The sequence below is a fragment of the Streptopelia decaocto genome (genome assembly GCF_964273445.1).
Source record: "Streptopelia decaocto genome assembly, chromosome: 5".
Classification (NCBI taxonomy): Eukaryota; Metazoa; Chordata; class Aves; order Columbiformes; family Columbidae; genus Streptopelia; species Streptopelia decaocto.
Genome location: NC_138659.1, coordinates 63,065,683 through 63,090,891, shown reverse-complemented (window position 1 = coordinate 63,090,891; position 25,209 = coordinate 63,065,683). Strand labels below are relative to the sequence as shown.

Genomic DNA, 25,209 nt, shown 5'->3' with positions numbered 1-25,209 from the left:
TCCTGCAGCAACCTCTGGACTGAGCCCGAAGGTGGTGACCGTGACCTACAGCACACCAGGTAGGTCTCATCTCTTTAGAAAGAGGCGGTTCCCCTTCATTCTGTATGATTTTTGGTAGGTAAGTTGTTTTGTTGGCCAAGGGTTAAGTAAACCACCAGAGCAAAGAAGCCTGGGGAAGGAGGAGGGCAAGGACAACAAGGGTGACACAGGTGGTCACAGAGGACAAGGGAATGGATTCAAGAACATTCACAGCAATAAAAGGCAGAGCCATAGAGTTTGTTATTGTTCAGCAGAGGATAACCAAGAGATTACATCTTCACTGCACCTTCACTAAAAGGCTCTAACTGACATCAAGCAACTAGAAGCTTCAGGAAAATTTGTATGTAAGACTTCACCATCCTCACTCACAAAAGAGGAGGTACCAGTTGAGACACAGGAGATGCTGGAAAAGCACAGAGCACTGCAAATCTGTTCCTATAAGATCGGTGCCTCCGTGCAGGCTGCCCTGCCAGGACACGACCGCACAGCACACTACCTGGGCTCACGCACCACGCCAAGTCAGCTCCGGTCTGCAACATGATGTGCTGGGCTTGCGTCTGGCCAGTTCAAGGAGCAGTGGAGGAAACCCATCAGTTTCTGCTCCCACCCATCCAGACATACCTTACGTTAAAGGCCATGGGGGGAACGGATATGGAAGACTATGATACTTCCTACCATTACATCCATTTCTCTTTTATTGTTGCGGACCTACTTATGGAGACAGAAGCCATCAAATAAACACGCCCCACAATCTTAATCTCAGAGGGGCTGTCTCTAATCTGACAATCTTGCATCCTTGAGGACCATAAAATTAGACTAAAAACCAATAGGTTGCAGGTTCTCTCCCTCCTACACCCTATTATCTCAAAGAAAAAAATATTTCAGACGTTTCAAATTTTGCACAAATCAAGAAATCCTCTGAAACCATGTAACCCCCCTGCTATAGCAGCTGTTTCTCAAACATTAACACCTTCCAGATTAAAAGTCTCGTAAGGCAAAAAAGGGGGTGGTAAAAATCCCAGTTCACAAGGTACAGCTGGGAGGGGGGGAAAATAACAAAAAAACGCTTTGAAAGTGGGGGGCCAGCTCAGCCGCGGCGCTAGTGAGCACACACATAATGAATTGGGGATTCCCCGTGTCAGGGCCGGCTCGGAGCGCGAATCGCAGAGTTCCAGGGAGGATCAATAACTGTCAGAAGGAGAAGAAAGTGAGCACTAAATTCGCTTGCCTTTCATCTTCAACAAATGGAACAGAAAATCTGATGGATGACAGAACCTTTCGTTTCTATAGCGTTCTTGTTGAACTAAAGACTAGTGACATTGAGATGATTTTCGACATGCGCTTCTGTAGATCCAGAAGCAATTATAAAAACAAAAAATAAAAGAATTCCGTTACAAAGAAGCCCCCAAACCAAATGCAGTAATTCGGACAACCAAGGTAAATAAAAAATATTAATGAAAGCCTGTGCCAGTGGTCAGCCCCCATCATGCGAAAGTGCAGAGTTTTGGAAGCATGGAGTACATTAAACACAACACACCCCTTGCCTCCCCCATAATTAAGTTAGAGATGTGAGAGCAAAAGCAATAGAGGTTGTCTGCTTAGTTTCTCTGCTTGGCAGGGCACCACACACACACATGCACACAATTTCTCCTCTCCTCCGTTTGTGAAAGAAGGGAAAAGGGGAAAAAAAAGAACCAAACCCAAATGAGCAGATAAACAAAAAACCTGAAGTAAACAAACAAACAAAAAAATCAAGATTGAAAAGGAGGAACATGCTGCTACTAAAAGGAATGCCAAAATCTCTTCTCCATCCTTTTATTCTACGGTAGACAGTCACTCAACTCACCAGGAAAATTGTATTTAAAAAATAACAACAACAACAACAGGAGGAAGACAAGACCTTTTGTACAGTCCAGCTGGCTTCTGTACCTTGACTTTCATATCAGATATTTATTTTGGCATGTGGGCAGTGGGGGAAGGGGAAACGTCTCTGGACACCTCATGACATACCTCAGCGTGGTGTAATGGTTCAGAGCATGGAGGTTCATCTCTGCTCCCCGAGAAAGCTGAACAAGCAACATGATAACCTGTGGTGCTTTTGCCCCATACAGTATCTTGCAAACAAGCTACAGGGCCAGGGGAGGGAAAAAAAGTCCCAGCAAAGAATATGTGATCCATCCTCAACGTTATCATCTGGATTCAGCTGAATAGATGGCATCACCCAAAGCCACTGCTCACGCAGGTTCGGGACCAAAATGCTTTCTGAGAGTTTGCTCACCTGCCCGGGTGGGCTGCCAAGGTCCCCTATCACCACAGTAAGGTATTTGCAGAGGATGGACCACCAAACCCAGCTCAGAAAAGGCATCTTTCCACCACTGAAAATGGAAACTTAAAAGCCTGCAACACAAAGGCAGTGACTCAACTAAGTATAAGGGCTCGGTGTAAAGTTCAGAAATTGGCCTTCACGTGCTAATTCCACCTTACGGCTTGTGTGTGGGAAACCTATCCCTGCTTTCTCAGAGGAATAAAGATATTAAATGACTAGGCTCCGAGATGCTAAACTCGCTGATGGCAGAGCTGGCAATAAAACATAAAAAGAAAAAACAAACCCTGGCCCTTGTTTTTTAATCCAAACAGACCACGCCACACGAAACCGAGATTAGCCTGGGCTCTGCAGTATCATTCAATGCCTACCACAGACTCATTGTCTTCGCGGCTCCCCGGCTCCACTCCACACCCTGTGGTTTCCCGCTGACGCACGGGCATCGCTGCCGAACCGCGGCCCCGCCACCCCATCCCACAGCCGCCCAGCCCGCGGCCTGGCTTTTCGGGAGACCGAGACAGTTAGGAACCCAAGGACACCGCTCCGGCAGCCTCCCCGGAACCATAAATATTTCTCTGTATGTCCCTCCAGCCCGGTTCCATTCACTTATTTCAGAACAGCAAGGCTGTAAATAGCCACAGCCAGTTTAACTGCTGAGCAATGAGGAAAATAACCTTTGGATATTGCCCCCTCAACTCCATCCTGCAAGAGTATCAGCAACATGCCATCTGAAAATCTGCACCACCTAACAAAGGGAGACAGAGTTGCCTGGCATCCCAGTTGTATAACCAGATAATTTTGGTATCTCAATCGAATTCTGGTTTGAGAAATGAGGCCTTGTCTCCATATGAAAAACATAAATCAATCTAGAATACACAAATGCAATTTTAAAGGAGAATATCTATTCTAGATCAAATACAGATGCAGAACCCACAACTTCAGATTAACAGCATCTTCCCAGTTTAGCTTAATCTACTTTGAAAGCAAATCTACTCTGTGCTTGGCAAAGGCACTCTTATTGTCCAACAACAGCATCTTCACACAGGAGCTACCACGAAGTAGCTCCTGGAGAGCAAACCCATGTGTAGCTGAGGTATTGCTTCCCACAGACCAGAGCCTCTCGCTGTGCCTACACACCCTGAAAGCTACAAAAAATTGCTGATACAGAAGGGCTGCTTCGCTTCACCCCATAGATCAGTCCTTCCCAGCGCTGGGTTATGCAGCTACTCACAGCCTCCCCAGCACAATGAGATGCCACCATTAGCTGAACTGTATTTTACAGTCTGGATTTTTCTCCACTGAAGGCAACTTTTCTGCCTTTTGGAAGGGTTTGTAAATTATCCTCTTAGTCTATGTTAAAATAAACAGAAGCAATCAGCATTGTCTCCAAGCAGGACCTTCCCAGCACATCTCGAAAGGCTTTGCACAAAGTTTCCAGCACTCGACAAGGAGCATCTCACGGGGGCAACGCACTCCAGCTGATTGCACAATGACAGCAAGTGCCAGGAAAACTCCAAGTCTAATCTGAGAGCTGACACTGACTCATTGTGTGGACTTGGGCAAACCACTTAACCTCTCCGCATCTCAGCTTTTCTGCCCATAAATGAGGGTAATAATACCAAGCTCCGTCTTCCCCCAGGGACTGATAGGGAGCCTTGGGTTTGTACGGCACTTTGGAAACATGAAGTGCTACATAAGTGCTAAGTACCATTATCGAGAACTTCCACTATCACCTTCGCATGCGGGTGCAGCAGATGCTGGTGAGAAGTGGCCCACAGGGAAGACTCCAGCCAAACTGAACATACATGTTTACCCTGAGGTTTCACCAGGAAAACGTTCCAGCAGCAAAATGGAGATATAAAGTTCCTTTGTCTCAGAAGCAGGAGAGATTTCTAGTACAGCTTTTACCCAGTGCAAGGGCAGCGCAGAGCCGTACAGACCATTCACCCGTTTGGATGGGTACAGCTCTCCTGTTGACAGCACAAGGGGAAGGAGAGTGCCTCACTTCAGTGACTGTATCTCAAATCTGTGGCAGGTCTCCATCACGCCTCCAAACACCCAACCAGAAAAACAGGAGAGTTTCTCTGAGCTCCTCTGTGAAACACCATCACGTGCCCCTATCTACCTGGGCTGGGTCAACATGCACAAGAGAAGCATGGCAATGAGAAGTATCCAAACCCTTACACCACCCAGTACGTGCTTGATCCCCAAGTCAGGCAAGCAACATCCAACTCTCACAAAGCGTGACGTAGCTCCTTTCTTGCTTTGCTAGTTTCCCGACCTCTACAAGCTGGATTCAGGTCCTGCAAGGTGAAGGGACATGAGATGCCCAAGCTCCACGGGCTCCTCCAGGCATGTCCTAGAGCAAGGGTGGGAGACAAAGCGGAGCAGATGATCCACTGCTTATGCTTCACCAAAACTTTAATAACATAAGGTTTGTTGAAGATGCCGTTCATCCCGGAGAGTTGAGCTGGAGCCTTGAAGGGTTATAGACACCACACATACCTACAAAGAGCATTTTCTCCTCAGTGTCCCCACCTCTTCCCATGTACCGGTACAGCTACACTAGAAAATTAACTCGTTGCTACTTGGGATATCCAAGAAAAGGTGGCCCTGAAAACTACTGGTGGCAACTAAACAAATATGTAGATGGGCTGTATGGCTGTATAGGGGACAGCTCATTAACGTGTTCTGCAATGGCACTAAAAATAGTATTGTTTCACCTGAAATGGTAGTTAAGCCTTTCTAGGAGATGGGGAGAAGCAGGGAAGCTGAGATCTCTTGTAGGCTGTTATTACCAGTAATGAGTTTATCTTCAAATCAAATTTGACTGTTATTCATGACTAAAGAGGAGTGGAAATTTCAAAACAGTCCTAAGAAAACACTTTGAAATACCGATTTTTTTCCTTCTCTGTTTACATAACGCACAAGACCAAGGCAACCCAAGCTAGATTAGCTTTACACAGCACTCGGTAAGAAATAAGCAAAATTCATTAACTGACAAATTTAACCACTTTCTGTGACTACACCAGCAAACGAATTCAGTGGTAAGGATACTTGCCAAGACAGTGAATTTTATGCAAGTACTGGAGAATCCTCATGGAAAATAAACTTTCATTAATTAAAGAATATCATTTGCTGTTCATTGCAGGGAACGGAAACCCACCACATGTTCCCCATCTCTGCTCAGAGAAGCTCCAACACCAAACGGCTCGTGGATGATCTCCAAGGCAAAGCGCTGAGATCAGTGCATGAGTAACCAAGTTTCAAGAAAAATCACGATCTCCTCAGTGATCCTTAACTAACAGGAAGAGCAATTCATTTTGCCGCACGAACGATTAATTATAAATTATTAAATCCAGCTCCACTCAGGATACTTACCCGGGGAACCAACTGCTCCGACATGTCAACAACTTTTGTTTTCTAAATCTCTGAAACAAGTATCAGTTCAAAACGCATGCGGAGCCAAATTTTCCACAGAGAATCTGCTGTACGCTTTCAGTGCGCAGCATCTCCAGCCCAGGCCAGACTTTGAGAGGGGCAGCAACTCGCTCTTCCCTGATCTTTGGTGACCAGCCTGTCCCAAAGAGGACACTGCAATTATTTTTACCCTCTGCCCTCTCTCCCATCTGTGCAAAACACACAGGGAAGCATCTGGAGAGCAACAGCTTACGCTCTCCTGTGTGATAAGGATGGGGATAGTATCTCCCAAGCAGGAATTTGGGGAGAAACCTGCCCATGGCCCAAGTTTTGTGGGGGAGCCGATCTCCCCGGGCTGCTCCCAGCAGCACACGCAGGGGACGGGGGCAGGGGAAGGAGAAACTGTGAAAGCGGGAGAAAGTGCAGGGCTGCGAACATGCACCCGAACAGAAAGCAGCTGGAGGATGCGCGGATACGAAAATGGGATACATTATTATTCCATAAATTAAGCTAAAGCAACCTCAGCACATCCCAGACCTTTAATACCGGGCTGCTGCACACCAAGAGAGCTGGCTTCCAGCCCACAAAATGTTTCAACTTCACTCAACTGAGGCAAGACCCACATTTTATTAAAACAGGTTTATCTTCCTGCAACTAAACCTCAACAGCTTTTGCGCCCTGAAGAAGCAACTTTGGTTTGCCATCTCGCTCTCCTCCCCCACCCCAGCCCACAACAAAACACACATTGAAAATCTGATGAGTAAAGAATTACCAGTTACTGCTTTCTGAACCTTGCCCATCTAGGGCTGGTATGCAACAAGTTTCAGTGATTGTTTTTATAATAAATGAAGCAAAAGTATGATGAGACAACTGTGTTCCTCACCTCTGCTCTGCCTTTTTTGAAGATGGCATTTTGTTTTGAGACTTAAGAAAACTGTAAAGCAATTAATAGAAAAAAAAGGGGCATTCCCTATCTCACATTTCAGCCTGTTCCAAATAATCCAGACAGCCTTAAAATATCCAAGCTTGCCTGTCAGCCACGTAATGATGAAATACAAATAAAAATTAAAATGTAATCCCCAGACATTTTCCCTACTTCTTATAAATCTACCGGTCTGCCCCATAATGTCACTTGTCCTGATAAAACGCAAAAAAAAAAAAAAGCAAAAATCAAAAAAACAATCCACGCAGTTTTCCAGGCAAGCAGCAAAACCTAAACAAAATTAAAGAAGCGTAAAGCCCAACTTGAACAGCAGACAAGTATGCGGAGAACAGCGTGACCTTTCCTTATCACCCACTGACATGCTTAATCGTTTCCAAACAAAAAAATGCTCTTTTTCCTCCACTTCTTCATTCTGCGAGCACCTTCAGTGCTTGTGTGGCCGGTAAAGAGTTAAATCTCCCACTATCCCCTGCTGCCTGCGAAAAATCACGGAAACAATTGAGACATTGTCCAGTGAACAAGACTCCCAGGGACTGACATTTTTGTTTATGTCCCAGTTCTCAGCCTGTCAATTTTCACTCCCAACGTTAAAAGCCCGGCTTGCCCCAATACAGTCTGCCCTCGGCTGAAAAGGCTCCACTTCATTTATTTTATTAAAGCTATGGCGTGTTTATGATTCAGAGCGCTCCCCATCCGAGGACCTGTTGGTCCCATCCCCCTGCCTTCCCTACTGCCCTGCAATAGCGGCTTCCTAACTCCGCGGAGGCTTTGCAATGTCTTTTGCAGAGCCGCTGCCGAGAAAATAACTATGCTTAGGTTAAATACTCATATTCACATTTTGCGGGGGTATGAAATACGTAATATTGTACTCTAGTCCCTTAAAATAGCTTTTGATTATTAACTGGGCTAGGGAAAGGGAAAAGGTAAAGGGGAAGGGATGGGGATAGTAAGCTGGTGTGGCAGGAACTTCAAAAAGAAATTTAAAAAGAAAAAGAAAAAAACCACACCCGCTCCCAATACCCAGCAGCAAACTAGAAAATACGTGTAATGGAGTAAAACAAACATCTTGGAGCAAAGCAGCATTTTCTCGCTCTGCGGCTGCATTTCCTGCCTGCGTTTTCATAACGACCAGAGCATCAGGCCCAAAACACATCCCTCTCCTTCACCCCCGCCGGCCTCTCCCCCCAGTTCCCAGCACTTCTTTTTTTTTTTCCTCTCTTTTTCGTTACGCTCTCAATACTTTATCTCCATGAAAAGCACACACAGCGGTCACCAGCGTTTCCTGTTTGCCGAGTGTGCTTTAACTATATCACACCCACCGCCGCTGCGCTGGAATGCACAGCATATGGCATTGTGAAAGGGTTTACTGTCGAATAATGGCAGCAATGCAGTCCTGCTGGTTTATATCAAACCCTGTCACTCTCTTCACGGAGGTCTCTCTCGCGCTCTCCGAGAGGCGAGGTAAAACACACACACACACACATACACGCACGCTACTTGGAGTTTCACGTCAGACCCCAGCAGAAGCTCGTCTGGATCCAGACCTGCTAACTCAAGGCAAGGAAAGCTGCGACTTGTAAAGCCGAGACTTGCAGTCACTCGTGATTTGTGTTGAATCTCAGTCCCTGTAACATCTGCAGGATCTTTTTACAGGCAGATGAAGGGGCTGTTAAGAAGTTTTTAGCTCGTCACTGCGATTCCTACGGGCAGAGCCAGAGCACGGCTACGTGCCAGGACCCTCTTCTCCAGGGCGGCAGGGCTGACAGCCCGAGCAATGGCCTGATCTCCAACCCAGTGCGCAGCTTCATCTGCCCCTGCTTTCAAAAACCCACACCAATATATTTGGTTATGAAAACATCCATGCAAAAGCCAAACATACACCGCCACCTTTCACTCTGGGTCAAAATTTCAAAATTACATTTAATTGCTGGCAGGTTTTTGTTTGTTTTTTATTGCTGTTGTTTGGTTTGGGTTTTTTATGTTTTGGTTTTGGTGTGGAGTTTTTTGGTTTTATTGCTGTTGGTTTGTTTTATGTTTTGGTGTGGAGGTTTTTTTTTTGTTTTTTTAAGCAACTTTAAAAGAAAAGGACTAACAAATAAATATATAAACAAACTGCTGCTTCCACTGCACTCAGGTTTGGCTGAGGTGCTCACAAAGGTTACACTTCAAAGTGCTTTTTGTGCTGATCTTGAAATGCCGTCCCATGCCCACATGCATTCGGCCAACAGACACTGAAAGGAGTAGCAATACTTTTAAAGCCCATTGAAATGCATCCATCCACCCTCTCTTCATAAAAGGAAGCCTTACTTAACAGGCATTTATTATTGCTGAACTAGGGTTGAAAGTTCAGTGTCCTTATAGACCAAAATTATCAAGATTTCTGAGTTTGCAGCCCACGTTTAAGCCCTAATGAGCTACTGTACACTCACTACTATTAACTCTTTGATGTCAGGAACCCATGTTGCGCTTTTAAACATCTCAAAGATGTCCAAGAGAAAAAGTGCTGAAGGACAGGTGAGCAACTGGGGTTTTGTTGTTGTTGTTGTTTCAGGTTTTTTGTTGGTTTTTATTTTCTTTTTACCTTTAGTCCTCTCCAGCAGGACATGCAAAGACAACTACAGCATTAAATATGCATGTCAAGGACAGGCTGGCCTACCAATTTGGACTGTGAACTCTGAGTCAGGGGATCTGTACATCACTCCCAGCTTTGCCATGATCCAATATGCAGAACACATCACCTTGCTGGGAGAGGGACGTAATCACATGGTGCCCGTCATGCCACACGTGTACAGCAACTGATCCACTGCCATTCCCTGCACTGCACAGACCTCGTCTCTCCTGGACCTGAGCTCTTCAGAGTGGGGAGAACCTGCTTTTCTGAGAGTAGCTTGCCTATTAGATCCTCTTAAATACAGGTAACAACAAGTGATAATGAAATTATATTTAATTTGTGCCTAGCGCTTTGACCTGCTCATTGTGTGATCTCAGCAGTGAAACACGGTGTCTGCAGGGAGGTGTCACCATCAGGCTTGGACAGCTTTTGGGAAGAGAAGGAACCCTAATTTTCCAGCCTCAGACTAAGGCACCCAATCCCAACAACCAGTAAACAGAAGCAGGATGATGCTTTAACGCACAAGCCGCGAGCCCAGCTCAGTGCCCAAGCGAGAAGCAGCTGAGCCAGCCAGAAAGCTAATAAGCCAGCTCTTTGGCCATTCTCCTCTCCCATCAGTGCTGGGGCTGCTCCCTCACATTTTCTTACCATTTACTCATCCCACAGGTTCCTCAGCACAGCGATTTTGGGTGGCCAAACGATCGCCTACACAGAAACGGAGCTTAACAGTCCATTTACGGTGTGAGCAGACGCTCCCTGGACATGCTCTGGGTGTGATGAGCAGAACAAGTTACTGCAGGGTGAGCTTCACTGAGGTCTTGCAGCACCTAACTGCTCGGCCACACGCTCAGCTCCGGGCACAGACGTGAGCAAACTTCACCTTCAGTCCAAATGGCATCTGCTACCTCAGGTTTACCCCCTCGGGCCGCAATTGTGGAGCAACCGGCATGCCTCAGATTCACACCAGAGCTTATCCCAAGGCAAGCTGTCCTGGCCATCACAGCCCTTTAATGAGAGCAGGTTGCTTCATGTCCAGTAAATGACTTCCCTCCTGAAAAGCATCGAGACGGGGAGTCAACGTGGAGCAGCTACGGCTTTAGCAATTCAAACCCTTGCTTGCTTCATATTAATTAACCATGTAGACATGCCCAATGTGCAGCAACAGAAGTTCTGCCACCAGGGACATCTCTGTGCACTGCAGCCATTTGGGGTTTCCTAATGATACTGCTACCATGCAGCTGCTTAGCAGGAGAGGCGTTCAGGGCTGTAAATGCAAACTAAAAATGTCTGGAGGTGTTCAGGTCCCTTCTCTCTTTTTTCCTCCATCACCACTTCCTCACTACAGGGCAGTCACAGCCCTCTAACATGTAACGCTGGCACTGCGGAGCTCTGCAGGCGTACAACAGGGCAAAATATTGCTGATTTGTCTTCTCTCTTCCAGATAGTATCCTCCCAACCACAGGAGGAGACCACAGAGATTTTGTGCATTTCCCAGTGAGCAGATGAGCAAGAAGAGACCAAAACCTTTACTCAGTGTGTCACCTCCTCCTACAGCCTTAGCCCTGGGAAGAAATATGTCAGCACAAGGACAAGCTTCAGGGGAGAGGAGCTCAGGACACCCTATTCCTTCTCTGCCTATTCCTTCTCTGCCTCCCTTTCCTTTCCCAGTACTTGCTAACTGGGGGACAGGTAGAAGCCACAACCCTCTCTCAGGAAGAGGTTTTATTTCAAATAATGGCTCATTTCCAGCACTGCAACTCAGAAAAGCATCACTATGCAAGACAATACTTTGAGCACGCACTTAAGTGCTGTCCTGAACACGGATGGACATCAGCTCACGTTTAATGATTTCTTGAATCGAGGCCTAGAAAGTACAAAGGAAGGGGAAGCTAGTTTCCACAGTAATAGTAGTAGAGAAGTCTTTGAGTCCTGCCAACAGGAAAAAATGCATGTTAGAGAACTGGTCGCCTCTCCTAGGAAACTAGCACAGACCCACCTCTTTCTGCAGGCTAGCACTGCAAGGCCCGGGGGCACTATCAGATCCTTAATTCACACCAAGGACACTGGTAGAGAGGTAGGGTTGCAAAAAAACCAACCAACCAAAACACGCCAATGATTTGGTTTTGTCCTAATTCTATCAGAGGGGCTCATCAGAAAGCAGCCTGCCTCTTGTATACACACACATACAGGCTCAAACCATGCATACCCAGGACCTCCTACCAGGCCATCCCTCATTATACATACATATATATATATATAAATAAAATCTTTCCCACACAGGTGAGCCTGGCTGCAGAGCTACAGCTTGCTGGGGGAGGAGGACTTGTTCAGCTCCCCCAAACTTCCTAATTCTGAGAGGTAAGATGTAAGGTACATCTGACATAAGCATTCACAGACACAGAGGGTTATTGAGAGCACACAAATAGCACCAAAAGTAACTTTCTTCTAAGGTCTGGTACATGTTAGGATTTTTAAGTTTAGATTTCAAAACCTGCTTCAGTTTCTTTTTTGGTTTTTTTTTCCTGTGGGGCTGCAGGTCTTTTCACATGGCTCTAAAATGCAGATGTGGAAATCATCAGTTTTTCAAAATCAACTTGGGAACGTTACTTAACATCTTTCTGTTTGCACTGGTAAAACAGAGGAATGAGCAATGCTTCCCCAACACAGGAAAGCGCTGAATGATTTTTGCCCTGTGAGGTACAAGCAAACCTTCAAGACAAGGTTCCCTGGATCCAGACCCCTGCTACCAGCCCACTGCATATTCCAAACCATAGTCGCTTGACAAAACCTTCTGGCTTAATTTTGTGAAATAAGGTACAGAACATTGCCTGGGGACAGGTTAGGGGAGGGAGATTCTTTTACGACGGCATCACTCCTTGTTATTTGCAACATCTCTCACTCTCCAAAGGCTTTCTAAAATAGGTCTGCCTCTTGCCAAATAGGTCTGCACAGGACAAAGGAGAAAGCATTCCTTTTCTTTATGCGGTGGCTTACTGAACAGCTCCAGTTTCTTCTGTAGAAGAGAGTACAGATGTGTACGGTCCAAAAAGTAAAGTATCCCATGAATAATCTAATCCCAGACTGCATGAACTGATGAACACTGCAATAATCCTGGGCTTGAGCAATTTGGCAAACAAATGGTCCCAAGCCCAGCAACGCCAGCTTCCTTCCTTTCCTTCTAATGATAAGCACTCACTGTTTTCCTTACTACAGCACCTGGACACAATACACAGACCTTGTTTAGACAGAAAATAGGGGGTTCCTATTCAAGTGGGCTCATCTGCACCGTGAAGTTTTTGTGCAAGGGCTCGACTGTGAATTGAAAAATGCAGAACAACTATTTCGAATTATCTCTCTGTGTGGACACTGTTACTCAGCACTAAGAGTTTCTTTGTGAGATTTAGCTTAATCCGTTTCCAAAGCGGATTAAGCTAAACTGCACAAAGGACCTCTTACTGCTGAATAAGAGTGGCCGCATGGAGAGATAATGAGGAATAGTTATTCTGAGACAGCTACTTCAACTACATATTTGGGCTTTTCCACTCTGCATCAACAAGCCCAGAACTGTACTGGAAAGGGAAGACTGCAGTTCTAGAAATTCGGGAAAAAAAACAGTGACACAGCCATATCATACCCATTAAATCTCTGCTCTGCACACGATGGCTGCTCCCGCTCCAGTCGGCATGGGCTCTAGCTCCAAACCAGGCTGCATTATTCAATACCCGCTTCTCTAAGCTCCAGATTGAACGCAGCCACAAACTTCAGCCGCAGTCACGGTGCGCGGGGAGAAGGACCTGCAGCGAGCGGCCCTGCCAAGTCTGCCACCCTCGGTACCCGTCATCTTTGATCTGACAGGCTCACCCATCTGGCTCTCCAGCATCACCCGGCGCTGCCACAGCTCTTTGCCAGCTGCCGAGACCGAGCCGCGGCGCACGGCTGCTGCCGCCGTCCTCCTGCACGCCCCGCGCTTCGGGCACGGACTGTCTGCACGCTCTCCGTTCCTCTCCCTTTTCTGCAGGAGAGCTGACGGTTTGCTGATATTTAATTTTAGGCCCACGCAAGTCCCTACAAGTTAATTTTAAATGCATGCTCCAGCATAATGCAAACTGCCATGTGGCTGAATCCAAAACATAGCTTGGGCTCCTCTGTGCTAAAATGCTCTTCTAAACCACCTTCCCAGTGTAGGTTTCTACCTTGAAATATTGTTCTCTGCAGGTTTACTGTATCTTAAAGGAGCTAGTCAGAAAGGGCCAGAATTTAGGGAGTCATATTTGCCTTGTATTTGGGACATGGTGGGTATTCTATAAACGAAAGACACAACAAGAGTGAAGCCTGCAGCAGATGAGCTCACAACCAAGCTGAAGGCACCATAGCTGCATCGTACTTAAGGATTTCTGATGAGCAAGTTTTTGCCTTGTTTCCCCCTCACCCAGAGAGTTTCAATACTCGAATGTGTCAGATAGATACCAGATATATTTGGTGTGCCACAAGACGCCAAAATGCCAAATCTTATGGCTCCAGCTTAAGAGCAAGAGCTGCAACGCAGCCCCTCCAGGAAATCAAAGCTGATGCTGGTTCACCACAATATCCTGGGCTATAAACCTGCTGCTTCAGAAGGACCTGCTGAGCTGTGTCCAGTAAGGTGGGAGCACCACAGCCATCTCAAGCTCAGCCACCCCAGCACCCATGAACCAGAGTCCTCACAGGCACCAAGGACCAGGTTCTCCCAAAGTCCAGCCAGGCGATTCACAAGAAAAGGATGCTCAACAGACTGTGACGAGCATATCGTAACACCCCTGCTCAGCTGCTTAGGGTTGCCAGCTCCTACAATTTGATAGCCAGTCTATTTTTATTAAAGCATGGTAGCCTTGAAGTCAAGTGTTTAGGGAAGAAGCTCAGCCTCCGCTTCCAGCACACAGCAAGCTCCTGAACTGCTGTAGAGAAAAGTTTGAGAATGAGCGGAGTATACCCTGCAGGCTCAGGAAGCAGAGAACAAATAAAGGGAATACAAAATGTATTATTTAAGAAACAGAAAACAAATAAAAAACAACACCAAAAAACCCCCTACCAATCCTCATGATCTTTTGAGGCCTGACTCATGATCCTAGAACAATTGAGGTTGGCAGTACTATACATTTTACAGCATTTATTCACAGCTGAAATATCCCAACATCCAAATACTTCAGAGTTCTTGGAGCTACTCGCAGATCTCCTGACTACAACCAAGCGTGACAATTCATCCCAGCTGCCAATCCAGCCCCAAGATGTCTTCTGAAGGTGCTTTAGTGCCGACCGATGTTTGCAGAAGCATTAAATTCCTGCTCACTTCACGGTAAGAGGTACAAGCCTGCACATTTTCCCAGTCTCGACGTTAAAGCAGAGGGTTTACCTCCGGTACCTAATTAAGGTCTGTAGAGTACAGACATTGTGCCACAGAGTAAACACGACAGCATGAAGCAGTCAAATTACCAAGAGAATTACTTTTTAGGAGTCCACAATTCTTCCGTGCTCTACACAAACCAAGCACTAGGTTTCCCATTCATATTTAGTGGGTACTGAATACAATGTGTGTGTTTTGTAGGAATCCACCCAAAATAATTTTATTGGGCTGCCAGTAGGTGAATTCTATACTTAGCCCTATACATTTAGGTTTGAACACAGATTTTTTTAAACACAACCCTTGAAAACAACCCAATGAAAAAACAAAAGGCATTACTAGTGAAAGATTTAGCCGCAAAATTCTCATCAAGTTTAATTTGTTCTGTGGCTTAATTCCATGCATCTCTGAAAATTCAGGACAGGATATCTGCACACTTTTGGGCATGCATTAATGAAACATTTTGTTTTCTTTGCAACTGCCAGAGCAATTAGCCAAATAAACTATAGAGCAGTTAAAAAGGAAAGAGTCATTCCAGGAGCTTTCCAATTAAGTCTGCAGGGATATTTCTGCAGCGTGAGTCTCAAGGCTCTGTGTGCTGGGTCCATGCACCACGGTGGGACCTGCCTGTCACCAGGGACTGCTGGGGTACCAGCACAGCTCAGACACAGCCCTCACCTCCTCCCGAGCTCCTCTCATGACACCAAGTACTGACATGAATGATGCCCAGCTCCTTCTCTCCACAACATCACTCAACATAGTTTGTGTACTCAGAGGATGGCCCTGCACACCTCCAGGGAAAAGGGTGTCCCATCACAGGCATACATGGCCTGAAATCCAAGAACATCTCAAGAGGTTACTGCCCAGGAAGAACAGCCTCTCTACAACAAAATATTAAATACAAACAAAGCAAGAGCTTTTAAAAGCCCTCTTGGGGCACTGCGAGTGGAAGTTGCAAGATGAAGCTTCCAGATGGCTCAGGATTGTGCACAGGTCTGGATTCACCCCACTGCTGGTTTGAAGGGATAAGGGGGTGGATGTTTCAATCTAGGCATGATAGATCTTGTGGTTACTTGTAGGTATTTGTCTTTTGTTTCATATTTGTCTTTTCCTTCAAAGTGTAAGCCACATGAGACTGACAGAAATTAGGGATCAGGCAGGGCAGACTGTGCAGCTTCAATTCCAGCCGCTCTGGCAAAAAACTCCTGACCCCTCCAAACTGCCCAGCGATCCCAGACACCCACTGTCCATGCAAGGCAAAGAGGCTGAGAACAGTGAACACATTTCAGATGGGTTTGCCTTCAGTTTTGCTTGTCATATTGTTTTGAAAACACATTTTTACCTCCTTAAAAAAAAAAAAAAAAAAAATAGATACACTACCTCACAGTGATTCTTTGTTCTTAGGGATTCAGTCTACTTTATGGCTGTGTTCATTACATATTAGAAAACCCAGGTCAAATAGTACTACAAGTCCTCCCACAAAGTAACATTTATATTTACTTCAAAAAGTCTCCCTGCAGAAGAATATGCAGGAATTTTGGGTTCAGAACGTTTTTGCCTGGTACAAAGGAAGCTAAAATCAAGTGTCTGTAGGAGGTAGGAACAGAGGACTGGTCCTTCACCCATAATCCTGCCCAAAACTGAGTATGGTTGAGTCAGAGAATTCACTTTGCAGAGAACATGGAAGAACAGCACTGGTGTTCTCCTTAAGGTTGTAGGAACGCATGCATAGATAAAAACCGTTTCAAAGGAGCTTGTTTTCTGTAGCGAGCAGATTTGGGAGACCCTCGCACAGACATACCATACTCATTTTCACTTGCCTGTCCACACCACCAGAACATTTCTATGTGAGCATCCCACAGCAGGGCACCCAGATCTCACCACTATGCTGGTGCACACGTGTGAAGCAGATCAGGTGTGTGTTGAACACACGATTTCAGGACAAACAGCACCCTGCCCGCTTACAGGAGCATGGCAAGGCACCCAGCTAGGGTCTGCTTTAAAACCCCAAAAACTTCCCGCTAAAACTGTTTTACAAAGTCTTAATACCTTCAGTGAAATCACAGGTCAGAAAATAAGAGAAATAACCATTAAAACCCTTAAAAAAAAATCCCAGCCTCATAATAGTACTATCCGCAAGCTGAATGCAAAATTTTGACCTAGCAAGCTTAATAACGTACTATTAAAACAATTTTTCCCCCAGTTTTCTTTCACCTTTGGACACAGATAAGCAGCATGACTGTGCCAGAGCAAGATGCGAGAGGGTTACAAGACAAGTGAAGCACCTAAATGCAAACAAATGCACTGGTCTTAAATGGAGCCTCATGCTGTACCTTCCTCAAGACATGCTGAACATAATTTCAGTTTAATATTCTGTTTCTCATTATGGGCCTCGGAGACTCTCTCGAGCACCATGAAAAGCAGTATTAACCCAGCCCTCAGCACTGGGGGCAATCCAGCCAAATTATTCATGCTGGTCTTTTGCTTCAATTTTTGTAGTCTTAACTCAATGTCCTTAAACAAATCTGAAAGGAGGACGGCTGACAAATAGTACAGACTTTACTTAAGACATTACAGACAGCCATGTTCTGCAGCCCTGAGCCATTAAAACCCACGCTGAAGCCAAGGGGAGTTTCACCGGAGCCGGGCATAAAAGCTGCAGCCCTGACACACAGCTCGCGGTACTCACAGCCAAGCACTGAGAAGCAAGAACATTAATAAAGAAAAAAGGAAGGAAAAAGAAAAAAGGAAAAGAGGGGGGAAAAAAATTTCCCACCTCCCACTCTCCTCTCTCTGCAAACGAGCTATAAAGATTAGCCTCAAATCCTGATTTCAGAGAGAGGGGAAAGATAAGAAACGATTTGCAGGTGTTAGCATTTTCCCATAGATCTTCAGGGCAGTAGAACTGATTTCAAGATGAAAAACTGGCATGGGTACTTTTGGTGGGTAGATGAGATACAGCAACGTGGGTGGAGAACCAGTTTCTATCCCTATATGTTACACATTACGCTTGCACAGAAATATCAGCGTGTCCATGAAACACCCCTTATTGTTCCATAAAAAAATTAATCGCGTTTTTGCGAATGCAGAGGCAGGTGTAGAGCCTTGTGCAGGAGCGGCCAGGTCCCAGGTGCTGTGGGCAGGCACAGCGGGGACACCAGAGGAGCCCGACACATCCCAGGCCAACCGGCATCTGCAGCCGCTTCATCTCCCCCAAATGCCTCTACCCGCTCTAACTTTATTTACCAAAAATAAGACCATTTTTACTCCACGGAATGAATGTGACCTGGGGCGGATGCCAGGAAAAAGTGTAGAAAAAAAGCTGCCCCTTATTTATTTATTTTAACAGAATAAGACAAAACAGTTTACTGCTAGAAATAAACATGAAACCTTGCAGAACCCCCCTCCTCCCAAAAACCCCACTACTCCCCCCTCACTCCCCCCTTCTCCTCTCCCTCCAACATTGTAAGTAGCACAAAAGATCACATTACAAATGCCAGCTGTGGCTCTTTTGGAAGGTGGCCTCCATCTCAGAGGTAGTATATGTTCCTCACGGCCTAAGTGGTTGCTATGGTAAATATGCTTTTTATTGAATAGCAGAGGGAAACAGCTTTTAAAGAGACCCATAAGAACCCCATAAATGGTCAAAATGCAAGGCAGATCAACCTCAGCCTCCCTGGAAACAGGTTTCTCTTCATTTTCCAAAATGATCGGGATTTTTGATCCTTTTTTTTTTTGTGTTGTCCACTTGCCTCCACCTCGCCCACACCAGGTGGAGGGGCTGGAGAGGGCTGGGACCCCAACCAGCCCCCCGGCACAACGAGCTGCTTTGGCTTTTAAAGCCAAGCGCTCGCTCTCCTGCACGCTGGGAGGATTTGGGAACAGGGGCTGCTCAGCACAGGTGATCCCACCACGCTCCACCTGTCCTCCCAGGCTGCAGCCAGCCAGGAGGAACCTGCTGCTCCCTTCACCATCCCCTCCTGCAGCCCCACACTGCTCCCGTGCCCCCCGCCGCTCCTCCAGCACAGCAGTTAAACGTGAATTAAAACAAGGAAGTTACTTTGGTTCATTTCTTATTAAGAATAAGAAGACAGCAGGTTTTGATGGCTGTAGGTTTCTAAATAACCAGCCAAATATTTTTTCTCTGATCTCTTCCTCCAGTGGCAGCGCAAGTGGACAGGAGGGAAAAGCAAAGTCGTTCTGAAAAAGTGAAGCGACCAGTGCTAGATATCGACTAAGCAAATACCAGCCCTGTGCCCATCGCTCTCTGCTGTACTGGGGGATGGTTTAGAAGCTACAGACTCTAAAAGACAGGAAAACTTTTTTCTTTTTAAATAAAAAACTGAGACACAGCAAAGGGATGAAATCTCAAGTTAAACAGACAACAATATAATAAGAAGCTCCTCAAAAATGTTTAGCGTGATTTTAGATTTCTAACAAAACCCATGTGTACCTTAGATGATCTACCAGCTATGTCAGCTTTAGATAGCATAACAAAAGATAAAGAACAAGCAATGTTTCTTTTCCTGGGATTCACCTTGTCAGCCATTAGTTATAAAAAAGGTTTTGTTTTTGTTTTTGTTTTTTTTTTTTTTTAAAAAAAAAAAAAGGTAAAACTTGATGACAAAACATTTCAGAAAATATTCCAACCCACTCCATGTCATCTTCTCCAGAGATAAGTTTCCTAGATGAACACTCAGAGCTAAGATGCTTCGTAACATTAGATGGCATTGACATGGGAGAGGATGGGCCAATGCATAACACCACATAAATAAACAGTTTCTTTTTAGACCTCTATGGATGCTATTCTAGAAAGTAAAATGAAACCCCAAATCTCTCTCATGCAAATTTGTATGGAACATTTCAAACTCAACGTTGCTTTTACAACAGAAGCAAGGAAATTTAACTGGGAAGTTAATTAGAAAAGCTATTTTTAGCTTATAAAGAAAGTTTTATATTTTGCAGGTAAGTAGTAAACGTTTGATAGCACTTTTTATACTAAATGAGAAGTCATCACAACACGAAGGGACATGTACTCTATTGAGCTTGGCTCTGTTGAGCCAGGTAAAATACTGACAAACTCTCCAACTACCGTTCAAGATTTCTTTAGTAAAGGACGCAGAACAGGCTGGGTTTTTATGTTTTTAATGCTTTCAAAAGCATCCTTTCATTCTCTTCAGTTCAACATTGTCAGATGTGTAAACCAGCCTGATTGGACTTCATTGCCACTAAGTAACTGTGCGGTGTGCAAATTAAAAGTATTTTCAACTCTGTCCCCTCCTACCAGGCACATGAATGATAATTTCATAAACATCCCAGCAATAGCAAATGTATTCCCCCTCTTTTTAACATGGGCTCGTTAGGATTTTTATTTGTTTTGCAATGTTTCTCTTTTGCTTTGTGTAAAATAAAATTGATGACAACCAATGCCATTACCATCAAATGCCTTAAAAAAAATAACAACAAAGGAAGAACATCTTTCTGTGTTTACTTACAACAATATGTGCTGGAGATGGAGACCTAGCATCCTTGAGGGCTTGTCTACTCTGAAGGCTCCCTGCCTGAACATCAAGCAGTGGCCATTTCATCTGCAGATACTGGATGGAGGAAACAAAAATGGGGAAAGAAAAATGAGTTCAAAAAAGAAAGGCAAAAAAAATAACAAATCTCAGATAACATGGGTAAAAATACATAAATTAAAACTCATGCAAGGAACTGAAACAAAAATTAAGAGGACTTTGCATGTTTGTGGAGACAAAGTCTGTGCAGAATACTTAGCAATTATATACCACCACATTACAGTTCAAGAATAAGAAAATAAAGTAGATTGCAAAGATGGTACTACATTGATTTTTTTAATCGTAGCAAATCTAGAACAATAAAACCCACACAGAAATCAAATACTAAAACCATGGAGAGGATGGGACAAGGGAGGGGAAGGTGGATTATCAGTCTCAGAAAAGTAAAAACAGGTATAATGGGTTAAGAATATGATCTCATCATTTAATAGGTCACCTGTCATTCTTTCAACAAACACATCATGTCAACTCCTCCAGCTTCCCAGCGCTGTATAAGCCCTAAAGGCAGAGGTCTACCCCAGAAAGACCCAGTAACGCTGAATCTTAGAATTTATTTTTTCTACTTTTCACCATTTCTAGAAGCCACCATGGATTATTTGCTTCTTGCTCACTATCACCAGGAGGAAACCTACTGTCAAACAACCCTCAAGGGACTTGCACAGTGTAACTTATTCAATTACAAGACCAAACTTAATAAGCTCTCCTGTTGACGATGTCCAAGCCAGAGCAGAGCCTGGTGCACTCAGGCTCAGCTGTGCTGGCCAGGCGCTGGGGGACAGCCACTACTTCTTTATGTCACTGTCATCGGCACATGGGCTGAACCACAGCTTAACCACATTTCAAGAAGGAGCAGAACATTCCCACGGATTTAACCAGCATCAAATATCGACTAAAACTTCAGCTCTGGTCATGCGCATCCTCTGCTAAACCCACCAGAGGATCCATTGCACCACAGCCAGATTACTCTGCAGAGCTCAAAGCTTCCACCAAATAGTTGAAGTCTTGAGCTGGTACCCAGATTGCTGCATCAGAAGCACTTGATTCTGACCAAAAGCAGCCCCACAGAGAAATCAGTTAGTCCAAATACTCCTCTGCATAGTACATCTAAATATAATTTCAGCCCAACCTCTTCTCTCTGCATGGTGCTGCACTGTGCCAATTAGGCATACTGGTTAATAGGTGATCTCTAAAAGCTCTGTATTGTGGTGGAAGATATGTATACTGCCACTTACTTTCAATCCTCTCCCAGAACTAAGAAAAGCAGCTGTATGAATAGATCGGGCCACTGCAAAAGATCCTACTTAGCACTAGACTCCAGTTGACCTAACACATCTATTCCTAGAAAACGTCTAAGAGAAACAGTTGTTTACCCGTCCCATGGTGTTTTGTTTTGTTTTCAAGAGTAATCTTGAAGGAGAACCACACAGAAACAACCCCCAGCACTCCAGGCGAACAAAGGAAGCTGTATCTAAATCTCCATGAAGGAAGGAAGCAGATCTGGTTCCATGCTTTCAGCACATCACTATCACATTTGCTCACGTATGCAAAACATTTGCTAGCATGCAAGGCCTGTTTGCTGCAAGACCCTGGGCACGGAGGTGACCAGAAGCAGCAGTCGGCGGGAGGATGCATTACCAATTCCCATCGCTTGGAGGGCCTGAGATTTCTGAGCTACTGGAATGCAAATAAACAAACCCCATACTCTGGATTTGTGCCCCATACAAGTTCCTGAAGTTCCAAGAAGTCTTGTTTTTATTCATCTTCACATTTGGGACTTGTGCAATGTGGACTAGAATGTTTCAGCACTTCTTAAAAACAAGAAATAAAACCCAAACAAACCAGAACTAGTCTCCTGTAAGCGACATTTCTAATTCTTATGACTCAATTGTAAGCCTCCAGATATTTGATCGCTTGTATCAAATCCCTGCTCTTCAATGTAGGTGACCACAACATAAATTTTAAAGTTGAGATGATGTTAAAGTAACTTTCTAACCCTTTGTGGTTTCAAAAAAAGTGCTTAAAAATGCAACCCAAGTGCAGAGAAAATTAACCCAAAACCTAAGCCAACTGAGAGCTTCTTAACTTGAGGGGAAATCTGATACATTTCAGATTTGCAGATGGCACTATTAAACAAGCCAACTGCTACATTTTTAGAAGTCCATCAGTTGTCTTAGGCAGTGATTTTAACACCACCTAAAGGGGCATATGAACTTGCAGAAAGGGTCATGATGGGTCACAGCTACTACCAGCTTCCTCAGGTTTTCCAGCCAGCTATTGAAGTATTTTTCCCTTCTTCCAAGGAAAACTTCCTTCCAGGATGTGTGCCTCATGGTACACAACTCTGTTTCAAACTCCACAACCATTTAGGAGAGTAAGAAGTTACTACCACCACAGCTAAAGCACTTACAAGAACCTGCCAGCTCAACTGGTGGCACTTCAGGAAATGGCCATGAAGCCATTACCCACCGAAATAAACCAACCGCCCTTAATGTTCCACGACCACTCTGTGGTCATGAGCAACCCTGGAATATTCCTACATCCATGACAACCCATGAAGGAGCTCAGGTCAGTAGCTGTCCTAAAAGACAGGCCAAGAAACACGTGGGCTTTTCCAAGACTGAGGCACTGACTCAGCAGCGTGAGCAAGCTCACATCAGACCACATCCAAGTCAGTAAAGTATTACAGGGATTACAAAGTCTTCAGGACTGCCAGTCCTGCTGGTCTTCACCAGCAATAGACACCCTTGGAAGAAACAGAGCAAAAAGGTATGGTTGTTCCACCTCGATCTCACAAGCGCCAGTACTTCCAGCACTGGTGCTCCCACACCAGGCTGAGCAGCCTAAGTGCAAGATGAAAAGTTCCAGAAGGTCTTACTGCTACCTCGCTTTTCTGCCTTTAAAACCCTCAGTCTGGACTCTCAGTAAAGTCCTTCTCTTACCCACTCCTGCCAAAGTGGATCCAAGAATTCTTACAGTACAAAGGCTAAAACGCAGCCAAAGCTGCTCCTCCTCTTGGACATGAATGTGGAGCCCAGCAGGAACAGTCCAGACCCAGAGGGCTCAGTCTTGCACACAAGCACACACATGGACAGCTTCCATTTCCATCAGTGGGGGGAAAAAATAAAATAAACAGTCCCCAGGGAAAGCAGAATCCCACAAGGCTCAATAAAGCAACTTCCACAAGCTCTACCAAGTGGCCAGAATCCTGAGCAGCATCCCAGTCCCGCCAAGGGCAAGATGTTCTGTCCATCAGACAGAGGGCCAGAGCCCGCAGCCAATGCCTGCGTCAAGCTAACGAACCCACAGCTTCAACAGCAGGATGCTTGCTAAAGAAAAGAAGTCCAATTTGCTGGCGTCAAAACGCCAGCCCCGTTGATAAAGTATGAAATATTAGCATTGTTTAAGGTGACGAGCCTGACTCAAGGCCTCCTCATCCAAGAATTGTCATGCCTGTAACACAATATTGATGTGGTGGCTTATAATTCTTACTTTACATAAAAGCTTCATTGTGTGCCAAATTCAATCTCCACAGGCTACCTGAGCCACAGATTTTTACGAGTCTACATTTCAGCGCTGCGAGTCTACAATACACATAATTTTCAATTATGTTAGGGCAGAACAGGATCACTGCCTATATAACATTACTGGTTGGAGGAAATGAGACTCAGCCCTACTGCCGAGAGAGCTAACTGGATCCAGATGGCGGGCCGAGCGAGGCGGCCGGCCCAGGGAGCGACGCTGGAGCAGCAGCCGCCCCCTCCACAACTCTCTCTTTCACCACGGAGGACGCCAAGCCACGGCCAGGGCTGGAGGAGGAGGATGCTCGGGCAGGGGGGAGCTGCATCATGGCACGGGGGGGGGCGAAGGAAGAGCGGGGAGAGGAGTGATTACTTTCACAGGTTTACTACTGCTGCCCTATGCTGCGATATTCTTATTAAAGAGGAGAAAAATTAAGTCTTGTTGCAGCGGAGAGGTAAATCCTTTCCTTCCTCAAGCAACTAAATAGCAGGAAATCCTCTTCTCTCGGCTCTAAATGCAGATTTGAGCCAGGCAGTTCCTCTGATTTGCAAGGAGTCCACAAAAATCCGAAGCCGACTTTCCCAGCCTTCTGACACTGATTTTACATTCCTGCACTGGGGGGGAAGGGAAGGAGGGAGGGAAGTTCCCACCATCCTGCTCCTGCTAAAGCTGGACACACACTCACTCCTCTCCTGCCTCTGTGTCTTAGTGTGGAAATTAGGATTTGCCTGTACAAACATTGAACTTTTCAACAAATTAACTCTAACAAATCTGCACAAATTATTTTGGAGCAAAACTGTTGAAATGGGCTCTGCTGGCCTGCTTTTACCATTTTTTAAAATAATGTCATCTTGCCATAAGTATTATATTCCCTGTTTAACAATATGATCTGATGGGGATCATTAGCATGTGTGTGTTTTAAAAAAAAAAAAAAAAGTTTTATGGCAAGTCTCGGAGAGCTTAAGCAAAATAATTGTTAAGCTCCAGGCCTCTGCACAAAAATTAAAACACGTATGGGGCGAGCGTACTTGAGAGAAACCAAAGCTTTTAAAAAGGCTGTTAAATTGTCAGCACAAGGGAAAAGGCAAATGATTTGAACAGCCCAGATTTGTTTTTGTAGAAGGGGAACAAAAAAAAAAGCCACCCCTGCCCTCCACTCCTGCAAGCAGCACGTCCTCACCTCCCATCTGCAACCAGGCCCTGCAGAGCGCAGACCCACCGAGAGCAGCTCTGCGTGTCCACCGCCCCAAATGCCCCCCTGGGCACCAGTGGGACAAACAGACATCCTTCCCAAGACTGCACAGCACAGTTGGTCAAAAGCAGCTAAAACTCATATCCAAGACTAAAGGAGTTTAGTGGGAACGCGGTGACACGTCCCTCATGGAAGGGATGGCACAC

At 45.2% G+C, this 25,209-nt stretch overlaps 1 protein-coding gene across 14 annotated transcripts in view; it reads right to left on the bottom strand.

Annotated features, from left to right (window-relative positions):
- Positions 1-25,209, bottom strand: part of TCF7L2 (transcription factor 7 like 2) — a gene marked incomplete at its 5' end in the record, with an annotated part of 177,214 nt that overhangs the window by 94,454 nt on the left and 57,551 nt on the right. For all 14 annotated transcript variants that reach the window (XM_082052896.1, XM_082052906.1, XM_082052904.1 and 11 more), the window contains one exon: positions 20,209-20,310. In XM_082052896.1, the coding sequence (XP_081909022.1) occupies positions 20,209-20,310 (102 nt within the window). The remainder of the gene's footprint in view (positions 1-20,208; positions 20,311-25,209) is intronic.